The sequence below is a fragment of the Thermobia domestica genome, chromosome 10 (assembly GCF_964235325.1).
Source record: "Thermobia domestica chromosome 10, izTheDome1.hap1.1, whole genome shotgun sequence".
NCBI lineage: Eukaryota > Metazoa > Arthropoda > Insecta > Zygentoma > Lepismatidae > Thermobia > Thermobia domestica.
This window is the reverse complement of record NC_137463.1, coordinates 266,159,044-266,185,055: the sequence shown is the minus strand read 5'-3', so window position 1 is coordinate 266,185,055 and position 26,012 is coordinate 266,159,044. Positions and strand designations below refer to the sequence as shown.

Sequence of the window (26,012 nt, the reverse complement as noted above, 5' to 3'; positions counted from 1 at the left end):
GCCACCGTCAAAGTGAAACGATAAAATTCATCCCAGGCCCGAAGCTCATTTATGTTAAAAATTTCATCGAGATTAGTCTGGTGGTTCAATAGTTATATATGTTATATATATATATATATATATATATATATATATATATATATATATATATATATATATATATATTTCCCCTCCTCCCCTACTCTATGTTGTACCGCCAAAGTGAAATAGTCATCCCAGGCCAGCACTGAAGAGTGATACCAATCTGAAACGCTATAAAATCCCATCTCAGAAAGCAAAATATCCTATTTATCATCTTAATTTCCTACATTGTAATAATAATAATAATAATAATAATAATAATAATAATAATAATAATAATAATAATAATAATAATAATAATAATACATGATGATTACATTACGTATGCCGTGCGTTACTTTGTTCACTTTCTGGATGAACTATCAATAAATTTGGATCTTCCACGTTAATAAAATAGTTTGTGAATAACTAGTTTCCTTAATCGAAATCGAGTATATGTTATGTTATGTTGTCAGAAATGCAGTGACTCAATCACACCTTTGTTCGTATTATCATCTTACATTGAGCCAAATGATACTATAAAAGTTTTGTTCTCGATTCATTTCGTATGGAACGTTAGGAAATTGATTTTTCTCTTTTGATGTTTTATTTTCTTGCTTTTATTCACGAGGCGTCTCTGGCGGGGGGGACTGGGGGGACACGTGTCCTCAATATTTTGAAGTACAAAATATTCAACATTTTATTCTAATTTAATTATTTACTAACGATAGAATAACATATAAATAATAATATTTTTTTATTTGGAATATAATATTCAGGCTGTGAAACGATTATAACAGAGTTCTTGATATACCTCGGGGGATCCGTGAAGGTAAGCAGAAGGGTAAAAGTGGAATCGAACATAATAAACAGCTTGGACTAGGAAGTACCATTTAAATCAATTTCTTTGATGTCCCCCCATTCCAAATTTACATGCCAGAGACACCAGTGCTTTTATTTGTTCATTGTTTTGTTTTCTTCTTTCTTGAAATACCAGAGCATAAATTTCGTTTTTTTAAAAGAACCACACATGATTAAATCTCATTCCTCATAAGCATGAACTTCGTCGATAGCAAATAAAATACTTTAGACTAGAAATTGACAAAACACTTATTGATGACATGTGTACTTCCCGCTCGTAAAGAATTTTGTGGGAATGGATTATACATATAATGAAATATCCCATATACTGTACAGGGTGAACATAAAATCTCCCTGATAACAACCACTAAGACAAAGAAAACCATGAATGATAGAAGCATGCACTTTGCAGCAAATAAAATGAAAACTCAAATATTTACGTCTGTTGCTCCAGAACTTTTAGTTTTAATAATAATAATAATATTCACATCTTTCTCTGAAGTACTGGTTTCCTTAGATATTTCTTTGTTGTTTCTCGATTGTTATTTTTGCACATTTTCTTCGCCAAAATTAACACCACTACTGTATTCTTTTCGTTCTAGTGATTTTTCTAAAACGTTTTTCGAGTCTTTCTCTGAAGTAATATTTTGTTTACATTTTTCTCCGTTGTGTTTTGGTTTCATCACCGAAATTAACACAATTATTTTTTTCTCCGCTTTAACCAGTTTTGTAAAACGTTTTGTGACTTTTTGCAATTGTAAAATAAGTTCTTATTTCGACACCCGAACATGCCTAATTCAAGCAAATCTTCTTAACTGTTCTAATTGATCAAACATCAGAGATTGCTGTGTGAGAGTCACACACTACAAGTCTTTACTATTGTTTTCCACCCTCTCCTGTTAACAATTTTTCTTCAAATATTTTTAGTCTGAATGAAACCAAAACAACAAGGGAAAATCTTTATTTTTACCCGTCCTTTTTTTTTTTTTTTTGTCTTGTGGGTTAAAGAAACTAAGTGCAGAGCATTCATCGAAATTCATTAATCGCCGCTTTCTTTGATGCCAATTGCGGAAGGTTTCGTGTTGTAGGTAATCCTATTGGGAACGGCGGTGAATGATTCAAAATAGGCGATGACAGGTCACGTGTTTTCTTATTTTTGTCGAGGTCGATAGTTTCTTGAGCTCAGATATATCCATTTCCTCTTAACCCTTCAACTAAGGTAAAGTAATTTTTTGGAACGTCCTTTTAAGATTAGAAAGGAACTGATTCTTTCCAGTATTGCCTGGCTCAATCTGCAAAGGCTTTGGGTGAAAGAAGATTTGTGAAACTGTGATCATTGAAATATCAAATAGTAAAACAAAAACTTGAAGGTCACCATATGCATATAGGTTCTCACTCTCTTTCCTTTCTTCCCCTTGAACAGCAGAGATTCCTGGAAAACTCCATTTTTACATTCTTTCAAATGCTAATATTTTTAAAGAATAAAGACGACGACTGCGAACATAGTTTGTCTAGGAAAGTGTTTAGTGTCGTATTTCGTTTTGAAATAGAGTACATGGAAGTCAACTTCTATTTCTTCCGAGAAAAAATTGCAAACATAATTGTCGGAACCCTTTGGGGAGGGCCCGGCCCTCATAAGCCCTTCCCCTCCGTACGCGATTGCCCTCAAGACATCCATGCGATATTCAATTTCCATCCATGTGTTACTCAACATTACAGGAGTCACTGTGTCTATTCCGACCCTTATCCTGTTTTTGAGTGTTGCAATATTACGGACAGATATTGTGTAGACCCTGTCTTTAACATAACCATACAGGAAGGAGTTCGCAATGCAAGGATTTCCATGGGTTTCGGGTTAAAGCAACACGAAGAGCTTCCACACGTTCCTCACTAACACTCGGTCTACCACTTTTATCACGATCTGAAACACTTCCTGTTGCTATAGCATTCCCTTATGCTCTTAACCCCTGCTGGCTGCTGGCCATATTCTCTCCTGAATGTTTGTTGAACTGTGACCGTAGATTTTGTTTCATGATACCACAACACACACTTCGCTTCCTGCTGTGCTAAAGCCATTTTTAAACAAATGACTGTCGCGAGTCGCGCTGCGGTCAGCTGCATTAGATGGCAGCACAGACTGTGGCAACATCTTGAAGTAAAGGTCTGCTCGAGCCGGAATTTTTAGCCCGGGTCTGGCCTGGCCCGGGAATTTACAATGTGAGGCCCGAGACGTGTCCGAAATATGTCTTAGCATTTAGGCCCGAGCCCTGCCAGAGCTCATGTGATAATCAAATGACCCCAAAATAAGCCCGAATTACAGAAACTTGATAATTAACTCTAAATTATATTTTTATTTACAGCAATTAGAGGTTTAATTTTGCAATTGAGTCACTTCATTCTAAAAGATCAAGCATGTGCCGCTCGACCATCTCCAAAAAATCTATTCTTTTCATGAATGTTTAACGTATATCAGAGTACTTCAAAACCAAAATTAATTATTTTTTAGAACATCCTATGGCGACACAACGGCTGCCGTCATTTTGAGTTTTTCGATTTTTGGCATTTACGTTATTTTGAATATCTCAGCATGTATTTGTCCTACCAAATTGAAAATTACTGGACGCCTCCAACTCGTGCAGAGCTAAAACTTTGATCTCTTAACATTTTTGCCTAAAACAACTTGAAGGGTTGAAATCAGGGCCTACAGTAGCACATTTTTGAACATTGAAGACATTTTTAAAGAGGAAACAACTGACGTAGAGGTATGAATTTCTGTGTGTATGTAGTCCGGGGTCATAAGTTAATACACAAAAATTTACAAGCCTGTAACTGCTTCCAAAGGCCTGAAAAAATCGCAAAGTTGGGGAATTATGCCAATTTGGCATGTTTCACTGTCCAACATCTCCAATGAACCTGGATAAAAAATCTGAAATTTTGGGATTAATTAGCCCTTTAGTATTCCATAACACACAACAAAGCACTTTTTGTGTTTTTGAGCAGAAGGGGGTCAAAGTATTCAGTAATGACGTCATACTCTAGGACAGCGTTTCCCAACCTTTTTCAACTTGCGGCACACTACGGGTGTCACTTGAATTCTCGCGGCACACTCATAGATATTATTATTATTATTATTATTATTATTATTATTATTATTATTATTATTATTTGTAAATAGAAAATACCATCGTATTTTTTCTCTCACAGAAAAGAAAGCTCGAACACTGGCTTCCTCCCATCGTAAATCATTATGCTTATTTTTCATTCTAATCAAAAATAGAAAACAATTCTATAGGACTCGGATGAAATATAGGACTCAGGCTTTTAAAATACACTTTCTTTTTCGAAGATTGTATCCAACCTTTCACTAAGAAGGAAGATCACTAAATAACAACAAACCCTGGTAATTTGTATGAGTGTTTCCTTTGTCGAAAGGATAGAATGAGATTTTAAAATTTCAAGTTAAATACAATGGTAATAAATACATTTTTCAACATTAAAAATGTACAGATAAGTAACACAGTGTGAAATTTTTAATTTATTAACATGGTTAATATAGTCACAATTTTTAAATATATATAAAATTCTGTTCTCGAAATACAATCTATGTAGTATATAGTAATCTATGTACAATAATATATTACAATTACGGTATTTTTTTCCATTGTAGAGGTTCATAGTAATGGGAAATACAAATACACATTTTTCCTGTCTTGCAATTTGGTTCTATATAATGAATAATTTGTTTCGTTTCCTCGCGGCACACCAGCGACCCATTCGCGGCACACCAGTGTGCCGCGGCACACCGGTTGGGAAACGCTGCTCTAGGAGATGTTTTATTTATAAATTCAACTGGAAATTTGTTGTTGTGAAGTAAAATAAAGTAGGATGAATGGTTAGTCCAGTCAAGGCTCTCAACCTCGTTTCCTTCCTCTAGTTGTTACACTGTCTTATCACACCCACAGTAGCTCTGGTGAAGAATGCCGCTATCAGCAGAAGGCGAGGAAAGTTAAAATGGACGCTTGACAAAAAGGTCGGTAAGTACTCTTTGCTCTTACTGCTTGCTATATTAATGATATTGGGTGGTATGAATAAAATGGAGCCTAGACTCTGCTCACTTGAGGTGAGCATGGTCTATTCGTGAGCAAACTCTAAAAATTTCGTATGAATAAAAACTATCAATAGTTTTGAGAGCTTACTCTTGCAGAAGCCGAGCATGCTCATAGAGGTTGCTCCACTCCGCGCTGGGACGACGAAGCAAGCAGTCTGCAACTGCACTTATTTCTGCTATATTATTTTTAAAAGAATAGCATATATTGTCATTTATTTTAAGAAGTGTCAACAGACATAAATGAAAAAAAAAAGAACTTTTCTATAAAACCTCATAGATGCTATAAGATTTATAAGGATTACTAGGTCTGTAGTATAACATGAATATTTTATATCAAGTATTTGACAAACTACTACTGTAAATAAACTGTACTTTTCATGAAAGTTCTTACATTTTAATGACCAACTATCATCCTGGCAATTTCATTTCTCCTTTGTTGCCCACATTGTCTCACGCGCGGGATGCCCTCGTTATCCTCTTCCATATCGTCATAGGCTTCAAACACACTCTCAACAATGTAAAACTCGCCGTCTTTCAGATATTTAGCCACATTATGAAGGACAAAACAGGCTAGAATCACCGAAGGCACTTTTGTTGGTCGCCAATCGTATTTTATTTTCCAGTAGGCTATAGGGAATCGCTGCTTGACTTGACGAAGCATCTTTCTATTATAACTCGTTCTTCTTTGAAGCAGTTGTTGAATTCTCTTTCTCCTTCTGTAGCTGGATTTTGGAAAGGAGTCATAAGCCAAGGAGCAATCGCGTATTCAGAATCGCCCAGAAGCAAGGCTCCTGACCTATTTTCTGTCATGACCACTACAACGAGATACTTTGTATCGTTTAATAATTATCTGTATCTTGGGCAGAAAGTGCTTCTATACAAGCACTATACTTGATATAATGCTAATTAAAAAATAACAAAAGAAGAATGTTTTTAATATATATGTAAGAAATATACATTATTGTATAATTGGTTGCTATGTTGTTCTTTATAGATACCTAATCAACATGTATGCTTGCAAGACAGTGTGTGTGAATATACGTTAAAAGATAATCAACGAATAAATTATTTTATACTCATCATCGACTTGTAATTTCGATAGAAAAGGTGAGAATACTAGTGTATATAATTATTGAAGATATTTTAATGTGTAAACAATTACTACCACTCAAGATTTACTTATATTATTATTTGCCGAACCAGGTTGACGACTACCTTTGGTGAGTCGTTGTAAAATTTTTGGTTTACCTCACCCGGGATTCTTGTAAATTCATATCCTGAAGTTTAAAAGTAAGGGTGAAGTTACCTCAGTAAGAAGGTTTATGAATACGAACACAACTATTCTTAGAAGTGGCAGAGTAATCACAAGAACAAGCATGATTGGTGAGGCAATGGAGAAAGAAACTGTTGACAGTGGTAACAACGAACAAAATACAGCTCCTATTGCACCCGAAATGTTGACATTAGAAGACAAAATCTTAATGGCTTTACAGCGACAAGAACAGCGACTGGAGCAAAATTTAGCCCAGATGTCGGAAAAATTAAAGCAGACGATGCAGCAGAAATCCGAAGAATTAAGTAGACAATTGGAGCAGAAATCCGAGGAATCCAGTAAACAGTATGAGGAATTAAGTAGACGATTGGAGCGGAAATCCGAAGAATCCAGCAAACAGTATGAGGAATTAAGTAGACGATTGGAGCAGACATCCGAAGAGACGAAACAATCTGTTATCCAGGCGGTGAGAGACATCACATTACAGTTTGATGAAAAGCTAAAAAGAGTATCTGAAGATTGCCAGGATAATTACAACCATATAATCCAAGAAGTCAATTGTGTAAAAAAGGATTTGGAAGTAATAGAATCCTCTGTTCGTCAACAAAAGATTCAGGTCACGGATAATTCTAACCAAATACGTGCAAATACTCAGTTGATATCTACCTTACAAGAGGAAATCAGGACGTTACAGATTAAGGACAACACATATTACAACAATATGGTTAATGATCGTTTGGAGTTCCCTTGTTCACAAGAGATGACCTCGCATTCACCCGCAGCAGATCAACGTGGACCTTACGTTATCTCTTCTTCAAGTAATCCATCCGATGAGGACATTATTTTGGAAGGAATTCATCCAAGGAAAACAGATGGGCGGAAAAGAGATGGTGGAACTACACATAACGCAGTAGGTAGGAATTGTCACTCAACACGAACACGGAATGGTGAAAGAAAGGTAAAGTTAAGTGTAAAGATGAGTGAAATACGTGCTATGAGTAAGTTCAGTGGTAAATGTAACGAAAATGCTACCTCTTTCCTAGAAAAATTTCAGGATGAGTGCAATATAATGTGTATAGATAAATCGCAGTATATGAAACTAATCTCTCATTTATTACTCCCACCATGTTCTTTATGGTTTAAAGCAGTACGAGATCACGTCAATACATATGAGGAATTTAAAGCAGCGCTGATTGCAAATTACGAAAATGACTTTTTGCTTGCAAACAGAGATGCCACGATTAGAAACCAACCTTTCAATCCTCGTTTGCACAAATCTGTTGTTGATTTTGTTGTAAATACATATAACGAATTAAAAGTCGTAAATCCGTTGCAATCGGAATCTAGAGTAATTGCATCAATTCGAAATTTACTACCGTTTAAACTACAACAGATCTTGTTTTCTACCCAGTGTATGAGTTTTAATCACCTCTTAATGCTTGTCCAATGTTATGAAACTCAATACCACGCTCAGAATCATCAAGCAGGATTAGGCAAAGTTAAAAACAATTCAGATCATCTTGTACCTGTTCGTAATCTAAATATCCGTAATGCGAACGATACGGAACACAACCTAAATCGAGTGAATTTAAGCAATCAGAACGAGCAAAATAGGCAAAGATATGTTGGGAATCCACCTAACCTAATTAATCGTGGCAATCCTTATGTTAGACCATATAACCAAAATAGATTCAAAAATAGACGAAATACATGGCGAAATTCCAGGAATACAGTAAACTACGTGGATAGACGTAATCGTAGTTCAAGAGATGGCACTTCGCATCAAAATCAAGAGAATAACACAATTCTTGTACAGAATAACAATACGGGACATAATCACGATTGTGCAGTACAATGTACTTTATTAGAACCATATACGAGTACGAATTTAAGCTGACTACAGTTGATGAAGTTAGGGTTAAACCCATATCAGCTATAGATTCTCATGAATATTTATTTTATTTTTGTTCAATTTAATTTTCTTTAATTCTCATTAACCAATGATAATTTTCAAATGATTTTAATTCTCTCTTGTTAATGTGAAGAATTATAATTTGATTCATAATTGATTAAAAGCAAAGGTTATTTATATTATATGGATTTGTGTTGAAAATTTGTTGTCAAAGATTATGTTAAGTATAAGGTTCATTCTATTAAGCTAATTATTCGACGACTGTCTTTATGCGCTACCTTATATATTACTCGAATAAGATTCTTCTGTATTCTGACGCCTTATTGATACAATGTATATTTTAAAATATCATCTAATGTAGTTATTATATAATGCGCCCTGGAAAGATCAAACATTTTTTCTTAACATCACCGTTTTTAATAATGATTGAAATTGTTGATCATTGTGATTTATGTTTTAAAAGGTAATTTGCCTCTTACGATTTTGACTTCGCACCCTTCATTGATTATATTATTACGCGACGACGTTTTTGTAATAAAAGATAAATATTAATGGAATGAAAGATTTATTATAAATGTATCTATATATATGAAACTTAATGAAGTTATATACGAGGGGCGATCAAAATGTAAAGGACATAATTAATGTAATACCATTATTATAAACGGACCAGTGGTTCTTAAATATAAAAGCCAAGCTCGCTTGTAACTTTTATATTCAGTCCCATCGTCGGGCGACATTTTATACAACGAGATACTTTGTATCGTTTAATAATTATCTGTATCTTGGGCAGAAAGTGCTTCTATACAAGCACTATACTTGATATAATGCTAATTAAAAAATAACAAAAGAAGAATGTTTTTAATATATATGTAAGAAATATACATTATTGTATAATTGGTTGCTATGTTGTTCTTTATAGATACCTAATCAACATGTATGCTTGCAAGACAGTGTGTGTGAATATACGTTAAAAGATAATCAACGAATAAATTATTTTATACTCATCATCGACTTGTAATTTCGATAGAAAAGGTGAGAATACTAGTGTATATAATTATTGAAGATATTTTAATGTGTAAACAATTACTACCACTCAAGATTTACTTATATTATTATTTGCCGAACCAGGTTGACGACTACCTTTGGTGAGTCGTTGTACCACTCGAACAGCTGAATTCATCCATATTCGGGAGTCGTGCACCGAACCTGGCCAGGAAGCATCAACGCTCGTGAATTCCTCGTTACAATTACAAGTGGCTTGAACATTCAAGGTGAAACGTCCTTTACGATTTATGTACTCCTCCGCGTGTACATGAGGTCGTTTAGTTTTCCACATGTGTGCAATCGATGACCCCGATGGCAAAGGGAAAATTGTATTTTTGGCGCCACTTATTCATTTCTGCCTGCTGTTCAGCAACAGTTGTTAGGAACTTTATCCACAGGGGAGCCTTTTCGATTATTTTGTCTAGAACATTTGCAAATGTCACGGACACCGTACTCTGATCCACACCTATATCCTCCCCTACCCCACTTTGAAACCCTGGATCACTCAAATATCTTAAAAAAAATTCGCATTCTCTGTTCGTTAGTAAGTGCCCCGCCTCTAGTTTCATTGTTGCACCTAGGAAAACCAGTTCACGTTTTCTTGATCAAAGCGATACAGAGTTTTATAGTCCACTTCCCACGTGTTTCTGCGCTCCTTGTATATTTTACGTCGTTGTAAATTCATGAATGCAGCCATTTTCACAACACACCTTCACTGCACGGCTTGAGTCAGCTAATGAGGTGACTCCAGATTTTTGGAGACAGTACTCCGAAGTGCGAGCACGAACTCGTTTTTTACTCATATGAAATGTGAGCATGCTCGATAGTTTTCAGACCATGCTCAAGCACTGAGTAACCTCTCCCTGAGCATGCTCTCTTTGCTCCTCTTTATTCATACCAAAAGGAGTAAACTCCACAAATACTGAAGCACGCTCACCTTGCTCCACTTTATTCATAAGACCCATTAAGTCATGTTTATTCTTGTTTCAGCTGTCAACTCATGCAGGAGACTCTTGTCCTTTTGTTTGATCTACATTCCCAAGTCAATGAACACTTACTCGCTAGACCCACTTACTATACTCAAAGTTGGATGTCTTAGCATTTACAGTTAGCGGCAAAGAGATCAAAACTTCTCCCAAAATTGCCAATAAAGTACGGAACTTCAAGAAGCCAACCTAGGACTTTGCTCTTATTTGAGGGCACACATAAAAAATTTACGAAGAAAGAGGAACCACTTCAAATTCTTTTGGAAAAGAATTCAAAATTTAAGATGACAACTGAACATGACGAGTTATTTGAGGAACTTAAAACGAATATTATTCAGACCCCATTTTTGTTTCATTTCGATCCATCCTTAGAAATCTCAGTGTACTCTGATGCATCTTCAATCTCAGCAGGCGTTTTTTTTAAAGCATGTTATAACATTAAAACTAATCAGAATGTGTTGTTTTTTAATTGTAGTCGTCGCTTCACCAAGAGCGAGCGAAGGGCCTCAACATGGCAAAAAGAATTATATGCCTTAATATACGTCCTTAGGAAATTTCGATATTTTTTACTCAATAGAAAATTCAAGTTATTCATAGACGCTAAATGTCTGGCTTCATTGAACACGCAGCCCGACAAGGTAGGAAAATTTACTTGCTACAAGATATTCTTAGCAGACTATAATTTTGAAATTCACCACAGTAAAAGTTTACAGCATCCTGCAGATACTTTTAGTCGTTTAGAAGAGAAACAAGACATACAACGGGACGAAAAACACGAAACTAATAATGTTTTGGACACGGAGGACGCTAAAGTTTTTGCTTCTCACTCATTGGAACACACCTTTCAAATTGACCAACCCATGACACTACCCAATTTGGCAAAAGAGCAAAGGAAGGACCCTTTATTTTCAGACATCATCACTGGCTTGGAAATTAAAGAACCTAATAAATTGTCTACACTCCGTGCCGCGAAATATTTTTGTCTTAAAAATGGATTGCTATATGGGACTCAGAAAGTCCTCAATTAGGATTGCTATATTTGCTCTGTATACCAAAATTTTTACTAAGTAAATGCTTTGATGCTATTTATAACAACCCATTGGCGCCTTGTTTCGGATATACTAAGACGTACCAATCGGCACTCAGAAGGTATTATTTTCCTAACATGAAAGCTTATATAAAACAAAATAAGGAAGTGCAATCTATGCCAAAAACTCAAGAAGTTACCAACCAAGCCATCGAGCCAATTACTCCATCATCCTCCGACACCTATCGCTACTGCGTGGCAGTATGATTCAATTGGAAAAGTCCTGGTCGGACAAGGAAATATCAAACATATGCTGGTGGCTATTGAAATGTCCTCTCGATTTTCTGTGGCCAAGGTGGTAGACAACATCACAGTGACGAAACTGAACAATTTCTTATATAATAATTCATTCTTAAATATGGAGCTTTTTCATACTTGTATTTAGATAGACACCCTATACATAATACTAAGAGACTACAAAACCTAGCAAAGTTCTACAACTTTGAATTTAACTTTTGTCCAGCATATGATGGTAAAACTTTAGGTGCAGTGGAAACATTCCACAGAATTATACAGAATGCTCTTAAATTTTTCATACAGGAAAGTCGAAACATAGGGTCGAAGCTTATCTCATATATAACTTTTGCAATTAATACATTCGTCCAGGCTGCAACCAAGTATTCAAGTTTTTTCCTTATGCACGGAGCCTAAGACCATTTCTGATATTGCCCTTGCGTCAACTCTAATATTATGTGTCGACAAAGAACATAAAATACGGGGAATTGTGCAGGACAACCTAGCTGCAAGCTATAAGAAGCAGAAGAAATATTATGAGGTTAAGTATAAAGTACTTACAAGGGATAGAAGTACTTGTATTCTACTCGAACCGTCAGATTGGAGTACCAGAAAGTTTCTCATCTAAATTTGTAGGTTCAGTAGAAATACTCGGAAGAATCGATCAAAACCTTTATAGGGTCAGGTTTCCTGATTCATATCGTCAACCCATACAGGAAATTTCTGTAGACAGAATTAAACCGTGTTATGAAAACTCAGACGATAATCAGCAAGAGGATAATTAGCTATTTTTTCTACACGAGCGAAGACATTTAAAAAACAGCTACTGCAGAAAGCAAGACGAAAGATACACGAAAGGATCTGGAATAGCTCATCTTTTAAATATTTCTCTTCTTGCAATTGGCAGCACGGAAACAAAAGAACAGGATTAGAACATAAACTCATCTAAATTATTTAACTCAATTGGCAAGGAACATTGTAAAGCATAAAACATTTTAATCATTCTCACTTCTTACTTTGAAAATAAAGATAGTACTCATCATTCGGAAGAAGAAACACAAAGACAAGCAGTCAGACAGATAAAAACATTTTTCATTGCAATACAAACGTTTTCTATTCTGATTCATTATTTTTCGTTGAATGAATAGAATGTTGAGATTTTCATTTCCGCATTTAAAAGGCAAATGATCTGTACAAGGACGACTAATCTATAATTCTTCATTTCCTAGATTATTTTTTTCTTTTTTTCACTCTGGACTACATATTGTCACTGACGTTATGTAACATAAACATTATACAGGATGTTCCAAAAATCATAATCGCTGTTATTTTATACAGGATGTCCAGGAATAAAGGACCATCATTATCACCATCATTGGCACTTAAAAATTGGATTATTTTATTTAAATATATAGGTTTAGTGCAAATATTTTTAGAAACATTACACCTTATGCAGGCTGACCAAGAAGTCACGCCGTTTGCATCACGAACTTTCCAATATAAATCAACTTTATATCCCTGTCATAATCACAACCTTTTTAGTATTCGCAACTCTTATTATCTTATATATACTATATCGCCGTCTTCGCTCGGTACCAAAAATATCCAACAGATCTCATCTAGATATATCTCCACCAATTCCAACGAACACATTTAATATCATGCATGCAACTAAAGAACAAACGGTTTCACAGATTTCAACACGTGACAACATTAGTGAGCTAATATATGTATATTAACGCCAAAGCTTAAAACAGCCCTTCCTCGAGGGAAATGAAGTGTCATGTAATATGCACCGATCCGGCCTGTGTTTAGGGAATAACTGTTTAGTGCTTTCTTCCACTACCTTAATAGTGCTTCAAAAAAGTATTTTTTTCAGTGTTATCAGTGTTTTTACTGTTTTCTTGTGTGTGTCATCCCTTAGTGTTACAACCTCCACAAGAAGAAAAATATTCTTTTAAACAAGCCAGGGGGGTGTAATGTCCCACATGGTATTGTATACAAACAACTTCACGCTTATGTTTACAAACACCACCACATGGTTTTGCAAGAGGATTCTACACACCAGATGGATCCACTATCACCTGCAGACGACGGACTTCTATCTCCTCCCACGAAGCATACGACGACGACGGGGCAGCAGCGCTGCCACCGTCTGAGGACTTGTATAAATTTGGTGGACAACGACAAACTTGTACCAGTCCTCTGGTGCCCCTCCTATTGTTTCCTTCGGAACATTAGCAGTAAAATAACCCCAGGCCTCTAGCTCCCTCGGGACTCTTGGCTTTTCCTTTCTCCTGGCCTAGCCTGCTTCGGGGCTTTGTCGTGAATCCCAGCCTCAGCCGCTTAGCCTGCTTCGGGGTTTAGTGGCCACCTAACCAACCCACTGCTTGCTTCGGAGCTTTGGGATCCTTATCACCACTCTACCTAGCCTGCTTCGGGGCTTTGTGGAAATCTTGTCTGCGACCTCACGGACAAAGACTACCTCTATCTTACCTTACAAGTAAAGGGAAATTATCTTTGTAATATTTTTGTAAAATACTGTTTATAGTGGAATTTTTGTAATAAAAGCCGGTAGTGGGAGTCGATTCCGAGCACTCTTTTTATTAACGCTCTACCTACAAAGTATATGGGACAGAGTTTTACAATATGCACAAACAAATTCAGACCTCTACGTCAGTTGCTTCCTCTTCCTAAACATATTTTCAATGTCCAAAATTGTTGCTACTATAGGCCCTGGTTTCACCCCCTTAAAGTGGTTTTAGGCAAAAAATGTTAAGAGATTAAATTTTTAGCTCTGCACTAGTTGGAGACATCCAGTAATTTTCATTTGTACAGTATCTTTACAAAGTTAGGCCCGAAAAGTCCCGAGAAATACTGTTGTATATTTAAAAATTTACGGCCCAAGCCCGGCCGGGCCCGAAGTGATATAGGCTTTGTAGGCCCACGGGCTCGGCCCGAGCCCGTGCAGACGTATATCTTGAAGTATCATACAAACGATGTTTCCAAATCGTATGCTTCTATCATTCTTTGTTTACTTGTTATTAATGTTTGTTATCAGGTAGGAACTTCATGTGCACCCTGTATGTTCCCAATTTCAATGAAAATTCTCTTTTTTCCATTTCGAATAATGTTAAAAATCCCACACACTGGAATCTTCCCACGAGATGTCATCACTGCACTGAATAAGTCACTCTCAAATCTCTATCTTTGTCATAAATGCATCAAGGTTCCTGCCAATATTGCCAACCATGCTACACATTTTAATCCTAACGTGCAAATGTTATCTTTATTTCCGTAAGTCTCGTACTTCAGCTTCATCACATTATACCAATTTTCTGAAAAGTTCTTTATTGGGCGAACCATTTTGCACTTTAATAAAATATTGTAAAAACAATCTCTTTATGGAATTCTCAGCTTCAATTGCTTTCAATATCATCTAATTTCTCAAATAATATAACGAATATACAGCATAACTATAGTTTAGTATTGTTCTTACGGCAACAAATAGCAATAGGTTAATACTTGTTACATTGGGCAATTATATTACCTAGATATTTATTCATTTAGCTTACCTTAGGGTCTCGTTGTACGGTTCGAAATCCCCTTTCGCTATGTGTCTAACTGGAATGAAATGAAGGTTATGCCCATCAACAGGGTTCTGATACCAAACAGCAATTGAACCGTTGATTATGGCGTCAGCTTCCCATGGAATGATCAGCCTTCTGGAGGATACAATGTATTCAATCTGTTGTAGACAAACAACAATGATTAAAAACAAAATTTGATTTACTCTTTAATATTATTTTCTTAAATCATATGATTATATTGCACATAATAAAAGAAGCCGGATTGAAAGAGCGCCGATGTTCCTAGGCGTAGTAGAGAGTTCTCCCGCTAGGTGGGTCTAGTAGAAATCTTCCAAAATCAGTTGCTGAAGCGGTGTCAGTGTAGGAGGTTAACGTTTGATCGTATTATTATTTTTCTCAACTGTTTTCGTTTGGCGCCTGCGAAATCGTTACAGCAGATTCAAAAGAACAAAGAGTGTGTTTGAAATTTTTGCTTCCTACTTGGAAAATCGGAAAGAAAAGCTTACCAAATGCTTCAACAGGCTTTTAAGGACAGTATGAACCGCACACAATTTTTTGAGTGGTTTGGGCGCTTTAAGTGTGGTGAGATGAGTGTTGATGATCATGTTCGTTCTAGGTGCTCTTCATCATTTCGAAACGACGAAAACATTGACAAAATCTGCCAAAAAATTAACTAGGATCGTCATTTCATAATCAATGATATTTCAAAGCAGATAGGAGCGAGTTGGAGCTCGTGCCAGCGTGAGGTTTTGCAAATGAGACGTGTTCCGCCAAGTTCGTTTCGCGCCTGCTCACACAGGATCGAAAACATTCATCTGAATTTGAGTCAGGACTTGAAAAATCAGATTGAAAGTGATCCAAATTTTTTGACCAACATGATGACAGTTTCCGAGAACTAAACAAAATCTAAAAGGAAAGCGTTTTGATGTTGTAGGGGTTGTAAAGAGAACTTCGCAGAGCGTACTGGACAAGGGCGCCCATCAGGGGGAGGGGCAAGGTGGGGCGCTCGCCCGCCCCCCTTAAGAGAAATTTGTACGTCGGAAGATCGAAAACCCAATAGATGTTTTAGAATAGTTACCGCAAAGTTTGAGACTACATTTGAAATGTCGCTTATACTTGCCCCTTCTTGGAAACCATAACATGGTCGCCTTTGGTACTGGACGATATAAAAGTTGAGGAGTTCCAAAGGTGCTTCAAAAAATAAGAAAGAAGACTGGAGAAATGAATCGCATTTAATGGAGAGTACTTTGAAGGAGACTGAAAGCATTTTGTAAAAAATAAAATAAAAAAAAAAGTACGGCAACTCATGTGGTTCGGATTCCACGTTAATCATTAGGTCCACGTCTCATATAGTCTCGCTGCTGAAAGGGACGCTAAACTAAAATCAATTCAACTCAACTCTTTTGCCCCCCTCATACATTGTAAGTTTGAAGTTCTCTGACGTTTCTAAAAATATATCGGAAGTAGTGCAAGTGTTTGCTCCCTTGTAGCTAAGTGGCTAACATACATGTTTTCTGTACGTGCGGTACTGGATTCAATTCTTGATGGGAACACTAAATATGACAAAATTCGAGCAGGATTTGTGTCACACTAGAAGAACTATATCCCGTATTAAATACTCTCAATCCTCAGAAGGGGAGTTGAGTTTCTTTGAAAATTAAATAAAAACTTTAAGTTCTATGTCCCACGATTATGCCGGCTAAGCTAAAGGAGATGGTGAAATATGAAGGAAATGGTTGAATGAATAAAGTGGGAGGAAACGGGAGAACCCTGAGAAAACTCACGCACACGGTGTTTGTCCACCACAAACTTCACTTGGCACGAGCTAAGATAGAACCAAGGACTCCATGCACCAGAGGTGAACACTGTACCACCGAACAACCGCTGCTCCCTTGAGCTCCTTTGAATCAATCAATATGAAGCAGTTGAAGTGTGTTAAAAAATAAAATGAAATCTCGTTAGATTTTGTGGAGTTTGGCTTGCCGAGCAAAATCTCAAGAAGTGCTTTGTGTATCGTATCTCCACCAATTTTACTCGGGATGTAAAAGGTTAAAATGAACGAATCAAGTTTGTTGATGAAGGCGATATTCAAACCAGAAGTAGTAGAAATAAACCACTTCCGGTTTTACATTGATTGCTATTAAGCAAAAATGGCCGTAGATAGCGAGAAGTGGTTTCCTGCAGTCAATATACGTTCCAGGTGTCATTTTTCGATATACCAGGTGTAATATCAGTTTCATTTACTATTAAAAAGCTGTCTAGGACGTTAAATAGGGCATAGTTATTGTGCGCGCGTGAGGACAGCATTCACATTACTGATTAAAACAATTGATTTGCATTGTGGAACATTTTGGACTGCAAAATCGGAAATTCTGATATTCTGAAGGGATTTTATGCTGCTTCAGGTTTGCAACACTGATCGGAGACCAAAGACAAAGGTTTTCCTTTTCCAATCTCCAAATTGCTATAACTGTTTATCGTCAAAACAAACAAATACAGGTGTGTTGTAATTGAATGTTGCCTTAGTTCTGCCCTCTACTGAGACAACACATATTTTGCCTTTTCTGTCAGTAAGGTGCTGTCACCTAAGGAGAAATACTAGAACTAAGCAGGCCGGTAGCCAGCCCAAAAGTGTAGGAGGGGCTTGGTAAAAGTTAGGGGTGGTGATACAATCATATTATAGTTCATCACCATATTATAGTTCATTTGCAAGCCTACCGTGAAACTTTAAGGGAAGCCAGCAAAAATTTAGGGGGGCCCGGCCTCCTAGACCCCCCTGGATACGGGCCTGGAACTGTCTTGCCTTGCCTTGCATCCACTAAACATTTTTGGCATCTTCAGGATTAATGCAACCCTTAATGAGGGATACATTTGCATGGCATCCATATGGGTCACTGCTACGCAAGGGGTAAGTGGGCCATGAATACATTTCATCCTTAATTCTCTATGTGAGGTGCCAGGTAGCCAGAGGCGAAACAACTGTTACCTAAGAACACCAACACAAATAAAATAAAATAACATAAGTAGTGGAGTGGCTGGGAATATTCAAATTAACTGAAATATTTGCATAGAATGCAAATTACCAAACTTGTGAAAAGGATCTATTCCCTCTTGGAGATAAGGTACTCTCCTGTAAGGGGCCACCACTCCCTTATGAAGTCGGTAGAGCAATATTATTTAGTTTTGTGGAACAGCAGATCTCAGGGTCATCTGCATAACAGCCATGCTCAAAGATGCTACAATAGTGAGTCAGTTTAAACTTTCAAATAAGGTTAAAAAAATTTTATAATTTAAAATTTTACAGGTAGCAGCCTGTATTTGAGCTCACTATCTCATGGCTGTTATTTGATTCCTTGGGCAGAATACTCTCTCTGAGCCCCCATACAGAGAGGTGGTCAAACATACACAGTCAAGGGGAAAATGCCTCCTTGAATCACACTCCTGAAACAAACATATCATTAGCACAGGTACTCACCCTACAGCAAATTGAGTAGACATTGGTTCTGGTCAGAGATGGTAGTTTTATTTTCCACATAGGAAACAGGAACATAAATATGATAGATGTGATGATATCCACACTTTGATACACTAATATTTTATCACCTTTACGTAGTGCACTACCACACACACACTTTAATATATATTGATACACTTGATATTTTTAACACAATTTCATTTCTTTAAAAATAAAAAAAAAAATAACGTAGGATGAACCTGAAGTTAGAAAGGTCTGTCTGACCTTTAATAAAAAAAAACAAGATATATATATATACAACTTTCTTTTATCTCCTCATATTCATGAGTTTCTGGTCTCTAACAGTTTATAGAGGAGAGCTATATTTCAAATTTAAAAACATATTTAAATATCTGCGTAGATAAACAAACAAGTTGATGATAAAAATAAACAAATTTAATATGCTGATTCACTGCTCCGATATTCACTAGATGTTCACAAGTTCTAAATTGAATGTGACAGTGTCCTTCTAGATTCTCATTCCACTGTGAAGTAAAATGTTCTGTATGAGATATAGCACACAGGAAGACTGATGTTCTATGAGGGAACTTTTAGTATCTTCTATAAACAAGCAAAATAATTGCTTGAAGCCTTGTTCTCAATGTCCAAGGACAGGCACGGCATAAAGGCGTTACCGGCCTATGTTTAATATCTCTACTTGAGATATCTTAAGTTATATATTTCTCCCATATTGGAAGAACTAGGTTTTCCCATATTAAAAATGGGATGTTCGACGAGATTTAAACTACGAGGTCTCTATTGAGTGTCTGTAGCACTCAGAGAATGAAGAATTATTAACTGAAGATTAAAGTTCACTCTCCATTGTCACTATATGTAATAATCACCACTGATTGTATAAACTACAGATATGTGTATATCTTACACATTCTGTTAATTGATTATAACTTCATATAGAAAACTGAGTTCTACACACTCGCGTATACAGTTGTTCACAGGACCATCCAGGGGAACCGGACAATTTGTTCACACCTTGTCCCGGGTATCAAACTCTCTGTAAGAGAAGTCAGGTGACTTCCTTCTAACCGAAAAACTATATCTTGTCGCCTCTCGATTCTAACTTGAACTACCCCTGTTCTCTCATGAAAACGAGTATATTTCTTTACCAAAAACAAGGAAACGAAGAAACTCGCTTCCTCAAGCAACCTTTGACAAAAGAATCTCTGCCTTGCGGCGATATTCTGGGTGGTCCGATTTGCCACTGCACTTGTTCAGCTACCATCCGTAGCCAAATTCACCTTGACCCTGCTGACATGTGCTGCCCCTACACCAAGGACGGTCAACACTGAAGCTTTTGCTCCCAGCAGAAACTATGAGAGTTTTTAACACACTTTTGTTTTTCTTCACTTGTTATACACAAACTAATATGAGAAACATTGGTTATTATACATAAAATTAAAGAAAAATATACACAGAATACATATATATAAAATTCATGAACTGTCATCTCTCTCAGAAGCAGCAGTACACCCAATTCCTGTGGCTGTCTTTCAAAACTGTCTGCTACTAATGCAGCCATGTTTGCTTGGAGAGAGATTGAGGAAACATCTTTGTTAATTATTTACTTTTACCAAATACAAGATCCAAGTGTCTTGTTCGATAAGGGAAACACGATGATAAAATAAGTCAGAATTTTATGCGGTATTTCCAAGAACGTGTTTAGCTTAGTACGTAAATATTAATATTAAACATAGAAAATAAGTCAAATCAGAGTATACATTTTCAAATTGGTGTTGCATTTCGGGAACTAACTAAAGACTCGCTAGCCAGGTTTACTGGTCTTTGGTTAGAAGGGGGGGAGGAAGTGACGCTTGAGCTCGCTGCATTGGAAATCACACCTATAGAAAACTAAAATTTCGCATGTAGAAGCGAAAAAGTTTATGGCTTTTGAAACAATACTAACGATGTGTTTCAACACACTGTATCAAACTCAGTGTAGTTCCACCAAGGAAGTCCGTAGGCTACTTCCTGTGTATAAAGATTCTTATTTAGTTCCTATTCTGGTTATTTCTTTCCATGGTGAGTTGTGAAGGACCTCACATCTTGTAGTCTAGGCGACAACAAGTCGGGAAAGAAAAAAAAACTTCTCTCAGCACTAGCTCTCTTCCAGCGTTCTGAACTTTCATGTATGATTCCCATGGAATCTGCTTATTTCCTATTTAATTAATCCTTCATCTATGCTTTTAATATCATATCTTCCATCATCCCCTGTAAGCTATACATTATGCAATAACGCAGTAATTAGATGCAACTGTTTAATATGCTATATAATGCCTATAAATGAAATAAACACAAAGAAATAAATACAATATAATACAATATTGTATTAATATTTACGTACTATGCTCGGTGTTTCACACTTCATTACTCATAATATTAAAATAATATGCATAGAATATGCTAATGTTAAGCAATTAATTATACCACAAAATCCATTATATTTACATATCAATATGCAAATGTGCCCCTCATCTGCATTTCGATATGCAGATGATGGAGAAGGACATGGGCCTTCTACAGTAATTTCCCCCTATGATTCTAGGTGCTGTACTTTCTAGTACAGGACGTAGATCATATGGAGGGCACATTTTCGTTCCTGAAATATTATAGGTACACAATACATCCAAGGTTAAAAAAAACAAAGTTAAACAACACAATAACCATAATAAATGAAATATCAATATACAAAGCTAAATATTGAGAATTCAGTGTTCCCTAAGTTACGTAAACATAAATGACATAGTTTCCCATACATACACTAATACACTAATACACTAGTTCACTGAAATATACACTAACACTAACACTATATACACAGGTTGTCAAATTCGGTTAAGTGATGCTTATATGTGTGATCTGTTTCATCTCTATTGACCAGTACCACTGTGATCCTTCTCTTCTCTAGAAACATATGTTTTCAATAGAAAAGCATTTCTTGTCATCCTGACTTCTTTAGTCGCTGGATCCCCTAGTGTGTACATGTTACGACCAGTGGCGGCGACAATCTGCCATGGTCCCGAGTACAAGAGTAAGAGCTTCTTTGACACACCTGCTAGAGCATCCGACTTGGGGAAAACTCTAGTTAGAACAAGGTCACCCACATTGTACTCTACAGTACGGTGTGACTTGTCGAAGTTGCGTTTTCGTGCAGCAGCATTCCTTTTGTGGTTCTTTCTTGCAATTTCTACATAGTACTGCACGTCATGGCGCTGATCCACTTCTGGGATTTCAAACAGCCTGGCTATGTCTCTAGACATAGACTGCCCAAAATGACACTCAAAGGCTGACACGCCAGTGGTCAGGTGTTTGGCCGAATTTAAGCACTTCTCAATTTTTTCCAAGTATTTGGGCCACAATCTCTGGTTATCATGGCACAATTTACGTAGCAAACGTACTGTTGCTTTGACGGCGACTTCTGCCATCTCACCCTGGGGATAATATGGCGTGGAAGTGATGTGCCTGATACCAAGATCTGCTAACTCAGTTTTCCAGCGGTTAGACTGGAAAGGTGACCCTCTGTCTGTTAAGACTAGTTCCACACTAGGGTTAACTTTCAAATACTCCTTCAGTTTCCTTATTGCAGTGGTAGTGTTCGCCTTTCTACATGCGTACAAGCCAATTAGCTTGGAAAATGCATCATAAAATACTAATATGTAATGGACTCCCCCAATTCCCTTGGTTAGAGGCCCTAACCAGTCTGCGCAGACCAAGTAGCCTGGCTTCTCAACTACTACGGGATTCAGTGGTCCCGGACGGTAACATTGGGGAGGGTTGCTTTTCTGGCATAATTCGCAGGAAGCACAAAAACGCCTCACACTTGCCCTCATCTTTGGCCATACGAAAAATTCTGATAGAAGCGGAAGTAGTTTGCTAGCCGACATGTGCCCTCGATCTGAATGGTAATAATCGAGCAGTGGAACTACTAACACTTCTGGGATGCATATTCGGACTCCTTCCCGGTCACGCTTGCATAAGCGCCCGTTCAAAACTTCAAAACGGTGACAAGCACCATTCACCTTTGGTGAGTCCGTCTTCTCTTCGACATCTTTCTTGATCTTGCCGTAGACAGGATCTGAAGACTGCATCTCCGGTAGTATGGCTATCATCTTCCTCAACTCACATGGGATTTCCGTCAGGATGGACATCAGCGACTCCTGGAGGATAGGCTTCCGTGCAACACTGAGGTCTTCTTCTGTGTGAGGAGGGTACCTAGAGTGATAATCACTCAGATTCTCATTGGACTTGACAAACTGAAATTCGAAATTGAAGTTGGAGAGCAGCATCGCCCACCGGGTGATGCGCTGGTTTGTAAGTCTACAATAGAGAATAAACTTAAGAGCAAGGTGGTCACTGCGTACTATGAATTTAGTACCAACTAAGTACTGTTTAAACTTTACAACCCCATCTATTAGTCCATAAAATTCCTTCTCCGTTATAGAATAATTTCGTTGCGCGGCATTGAACACACGTGATGTAAAAGCAATGACACGGATGTCATCATTGTCATCACGCTGGTACAACAGAGAAGAACACGCAATATCACACGCATCACACTCAAGAATCAATTGCTTGTCAGGCAGGACGGTTTTCAGTACTACTTCCTCCTGGAAGATCTGCTTGATCCTGTCCATCGCTGCCTGATGTACTGGTTCCCACTTGAACCTCACATTCTTCTTTAGAAGTTGGAACAACGGATGGAGAACTTCTAAGTACTTCCTACTAAAACAACGATAGTACTGGCAGTAGCCAATGAAGGAACGCAGTTTCTTTACGTTCCGTGGTGTCCTAAAATCTAACACCGCCTTCACTTTCGCCGGATCTTTGCCGATACCGGATTGCGAAAGATGGAAACCAAGTATGTTCAATGATTTTCTGGCGAAATTGCACTTTTTCAGCCTGAGAGTTAGGCCGCCCGCAGTGAGTAAACCCAACACTCTGTCGAGGTGTACTAAGTGATCATCGAAGCTCCTGTCGGCTAAAATTAAATCATCAACATAAGCGCCGCAGTACTCTCTAGCTTCAGATCCAATTAGCATATCTAATGCTCTAACGCAAGAAGCAAGGCTCTGTTTTGTCCCAAACGGAAGTTTTTGAAAAACATACGAAATGCCTTCATGTAGGAACCCAAGATATTTCTGATCACTTTCTTTCACTTTAATCTGCAAAAACATCTCGGTTGCATCAACGCAGCTGAACCAAGAGTTGTCGCAGATGTCTTGGAGAACAGATAGGGGTGGCATAGGTCTGTCGGAGAGATCCCCTGAAATTTTGGCCAGAGCTCTTCCATCAATACAAACTCGAATGCGTCCGTCACTCTTCGGCGTCACTACCAGAGGATTTATATATGCTGTAGGCATCTTCTTGATCACACCCCAGGCCTCCCAACGCGAAATTTCATTCGATACTAAATTCCTGAATTTCTTTGGGTAAGGATACAATTTTGTTTTTATGGGACGTTCGTCCGTTACTCCAACCTCATGCTCGTAGTTAGCTATGCAACCTGGCTTGATATCAAAAAGCGCCTGGTGCTTTAAAAGAACAGCTTTCAAACTTTCTCTTTGGGAGACTGAGAGATCTGAGTAGTTCGTGACAAACTCCTCTATATCTGAATGGGAGGCACGTGTGTTCACTTTCAACCACTCTTCTGGTGGGAATACATGAACTGCCATTTCTTGGGCACTTGGGAATCTACCATCATCCAAGTTCGGGGCACGAGCGGCCTTTTCTCTGCAGGTCTTATGCTCATTCTGTGCGCTAACCCGTATGGCCTTCCGTCTTTCGTCTGACGGGGAAAAAATACACTCAAAAGTATCTACTTCCTCTATAAAACTATAAGGTTTCTCGCACTCTCCATTCAATTCTAAACAACGAACTACTAGATCCTCAGTCTCGCAATCTACTGATCTAAACTTCACTTCTACATCATGAGGATGTTTGAGATGTAGAAGGCCGGTGTCATAGTCTAACACGGCACGAGATTCTGTAAAGAAGTTGGAACCTAAAATCAAAGATCTGTTCAGACCTGAAATAATAATGCCTAGCGTATGAAATTCCTTCCCATGTATCTGAATGACTAACAGCGTTTGGCCTATGATCGTCGCTGATTTACTCCCAAAAGCAGACGTGACCCGTATATTCTTAGCACTCAAAAATGCGGGTGTGGGGTGGCTATTTGAGACGGAGTCCCAAATTTCTTTTGAAATGGCGGAGCAAGAAGCCCCTGTATCTAATAAAGAATTAACTTCCTTTCCAAACAAAAGTACTTTAATCTCTGGCAGTGAGATGACGTTATTGCTAGGTAGTTCCTCATTACTTGAATCAAATAAATTCTTAAAAATGCCATTGGCCTCTTCATATACAGCCCTATCTAAATTGATGTGTTCTCCGTTTCTACTCAACAAAGTTATCTTATTTTCTAACATGCCTTCACTGAAATGCTTCTTTGCCTTAATATCTAAACAAATTTTACAATTTTCTTCTTTTTTTCCTTCTACATTTTCAAAAATTTCTTTAACTGCGGTTTCACATGAATTTTCATATAAATGTAAATTTTCTACGTTCTCTTCTATATTTCGCACATACTTGGAATTTACATTTGACAACTCAGATGTACTCGTTTTCTCCATTTCCATCTTACCGTGGTTCCAAGCACATGCGGACAATCCTCATTCTCTGGGAGCAGAGGAAGAGGATTGGTTACTCCTGGTATTGTTTTGGTTTTGGCTGGTAGGAGGAGGCGCACGGTCATAACGTTCCAACAGCTGAATTTCCTCGTCCTCGTGACGGAAGGAATTTCCTTGTGGTCTATCCGTGTTGCGCATTCCACCCCTCCTACCGCGGGCTCCACGAACGTTGTTGTTGTGAGAGGAGTGGGAGTTCCCCCCACGTGACCAGCCAGACGACCCACTTCCGCTGCTCTGATGGCGAGGCGGGGATCGCTGGTGGTTGTTTTGATTCGTGTTTGGATGTCTCTGTCTCTGGTAAGGACGCTGGTTTTCTCTCGTTCTATTTTTCTTACGAGCAGCGTGCTTACCACTGTGGCCAGAGGGGTTATTGTCTTCATTTTCCACGCTCACTTGGAGCATGTTGACCCCTTTCCTCTGGTTGCTCTGGTAAAACTGGTCGCGATTCGTCATCGACGACTGCAGTTCCTGTACCAGATTTAAAAGTTCTGCTATGGTCTTAGGGCGAGACGAGACTATCGCCCTAAATAGCCAGTTCGGGAAATGCCGCGGAAGTACCTTCAGTAATGTAGCATCAGACATTCTTGGCTCCAATATACTATTCTTGTGTAACAAATCCAGCAGATATTCTGCGGGGGA

At 37.7% G+C, this 26,012-nt stretch overlaps 1 protein-coding gene across 1 annotated transcript in view; it reads right to left on the bottom strand.

Moving 5' to 3' along the window:
* Nucleotides 1-26,012, bottom strand: part of LOC145662219 (uncharacterized) — a 71,655-nt gene that overhangs the window by 2,228 nt on the left and 43,415 nt on the right. Inside the window, exon 6 of the mRNA XM_081727553.1 lies at nucleotides 15,144-15,316. Within this exon, the coding sequence (XP_081583679.1) occupies nucleotides 15,144-15,316 (173 nt within the window). The remainder of the gene's footprint in view (nucleotides 1-15,143; nucleotides 15,317-26,012) is intronic.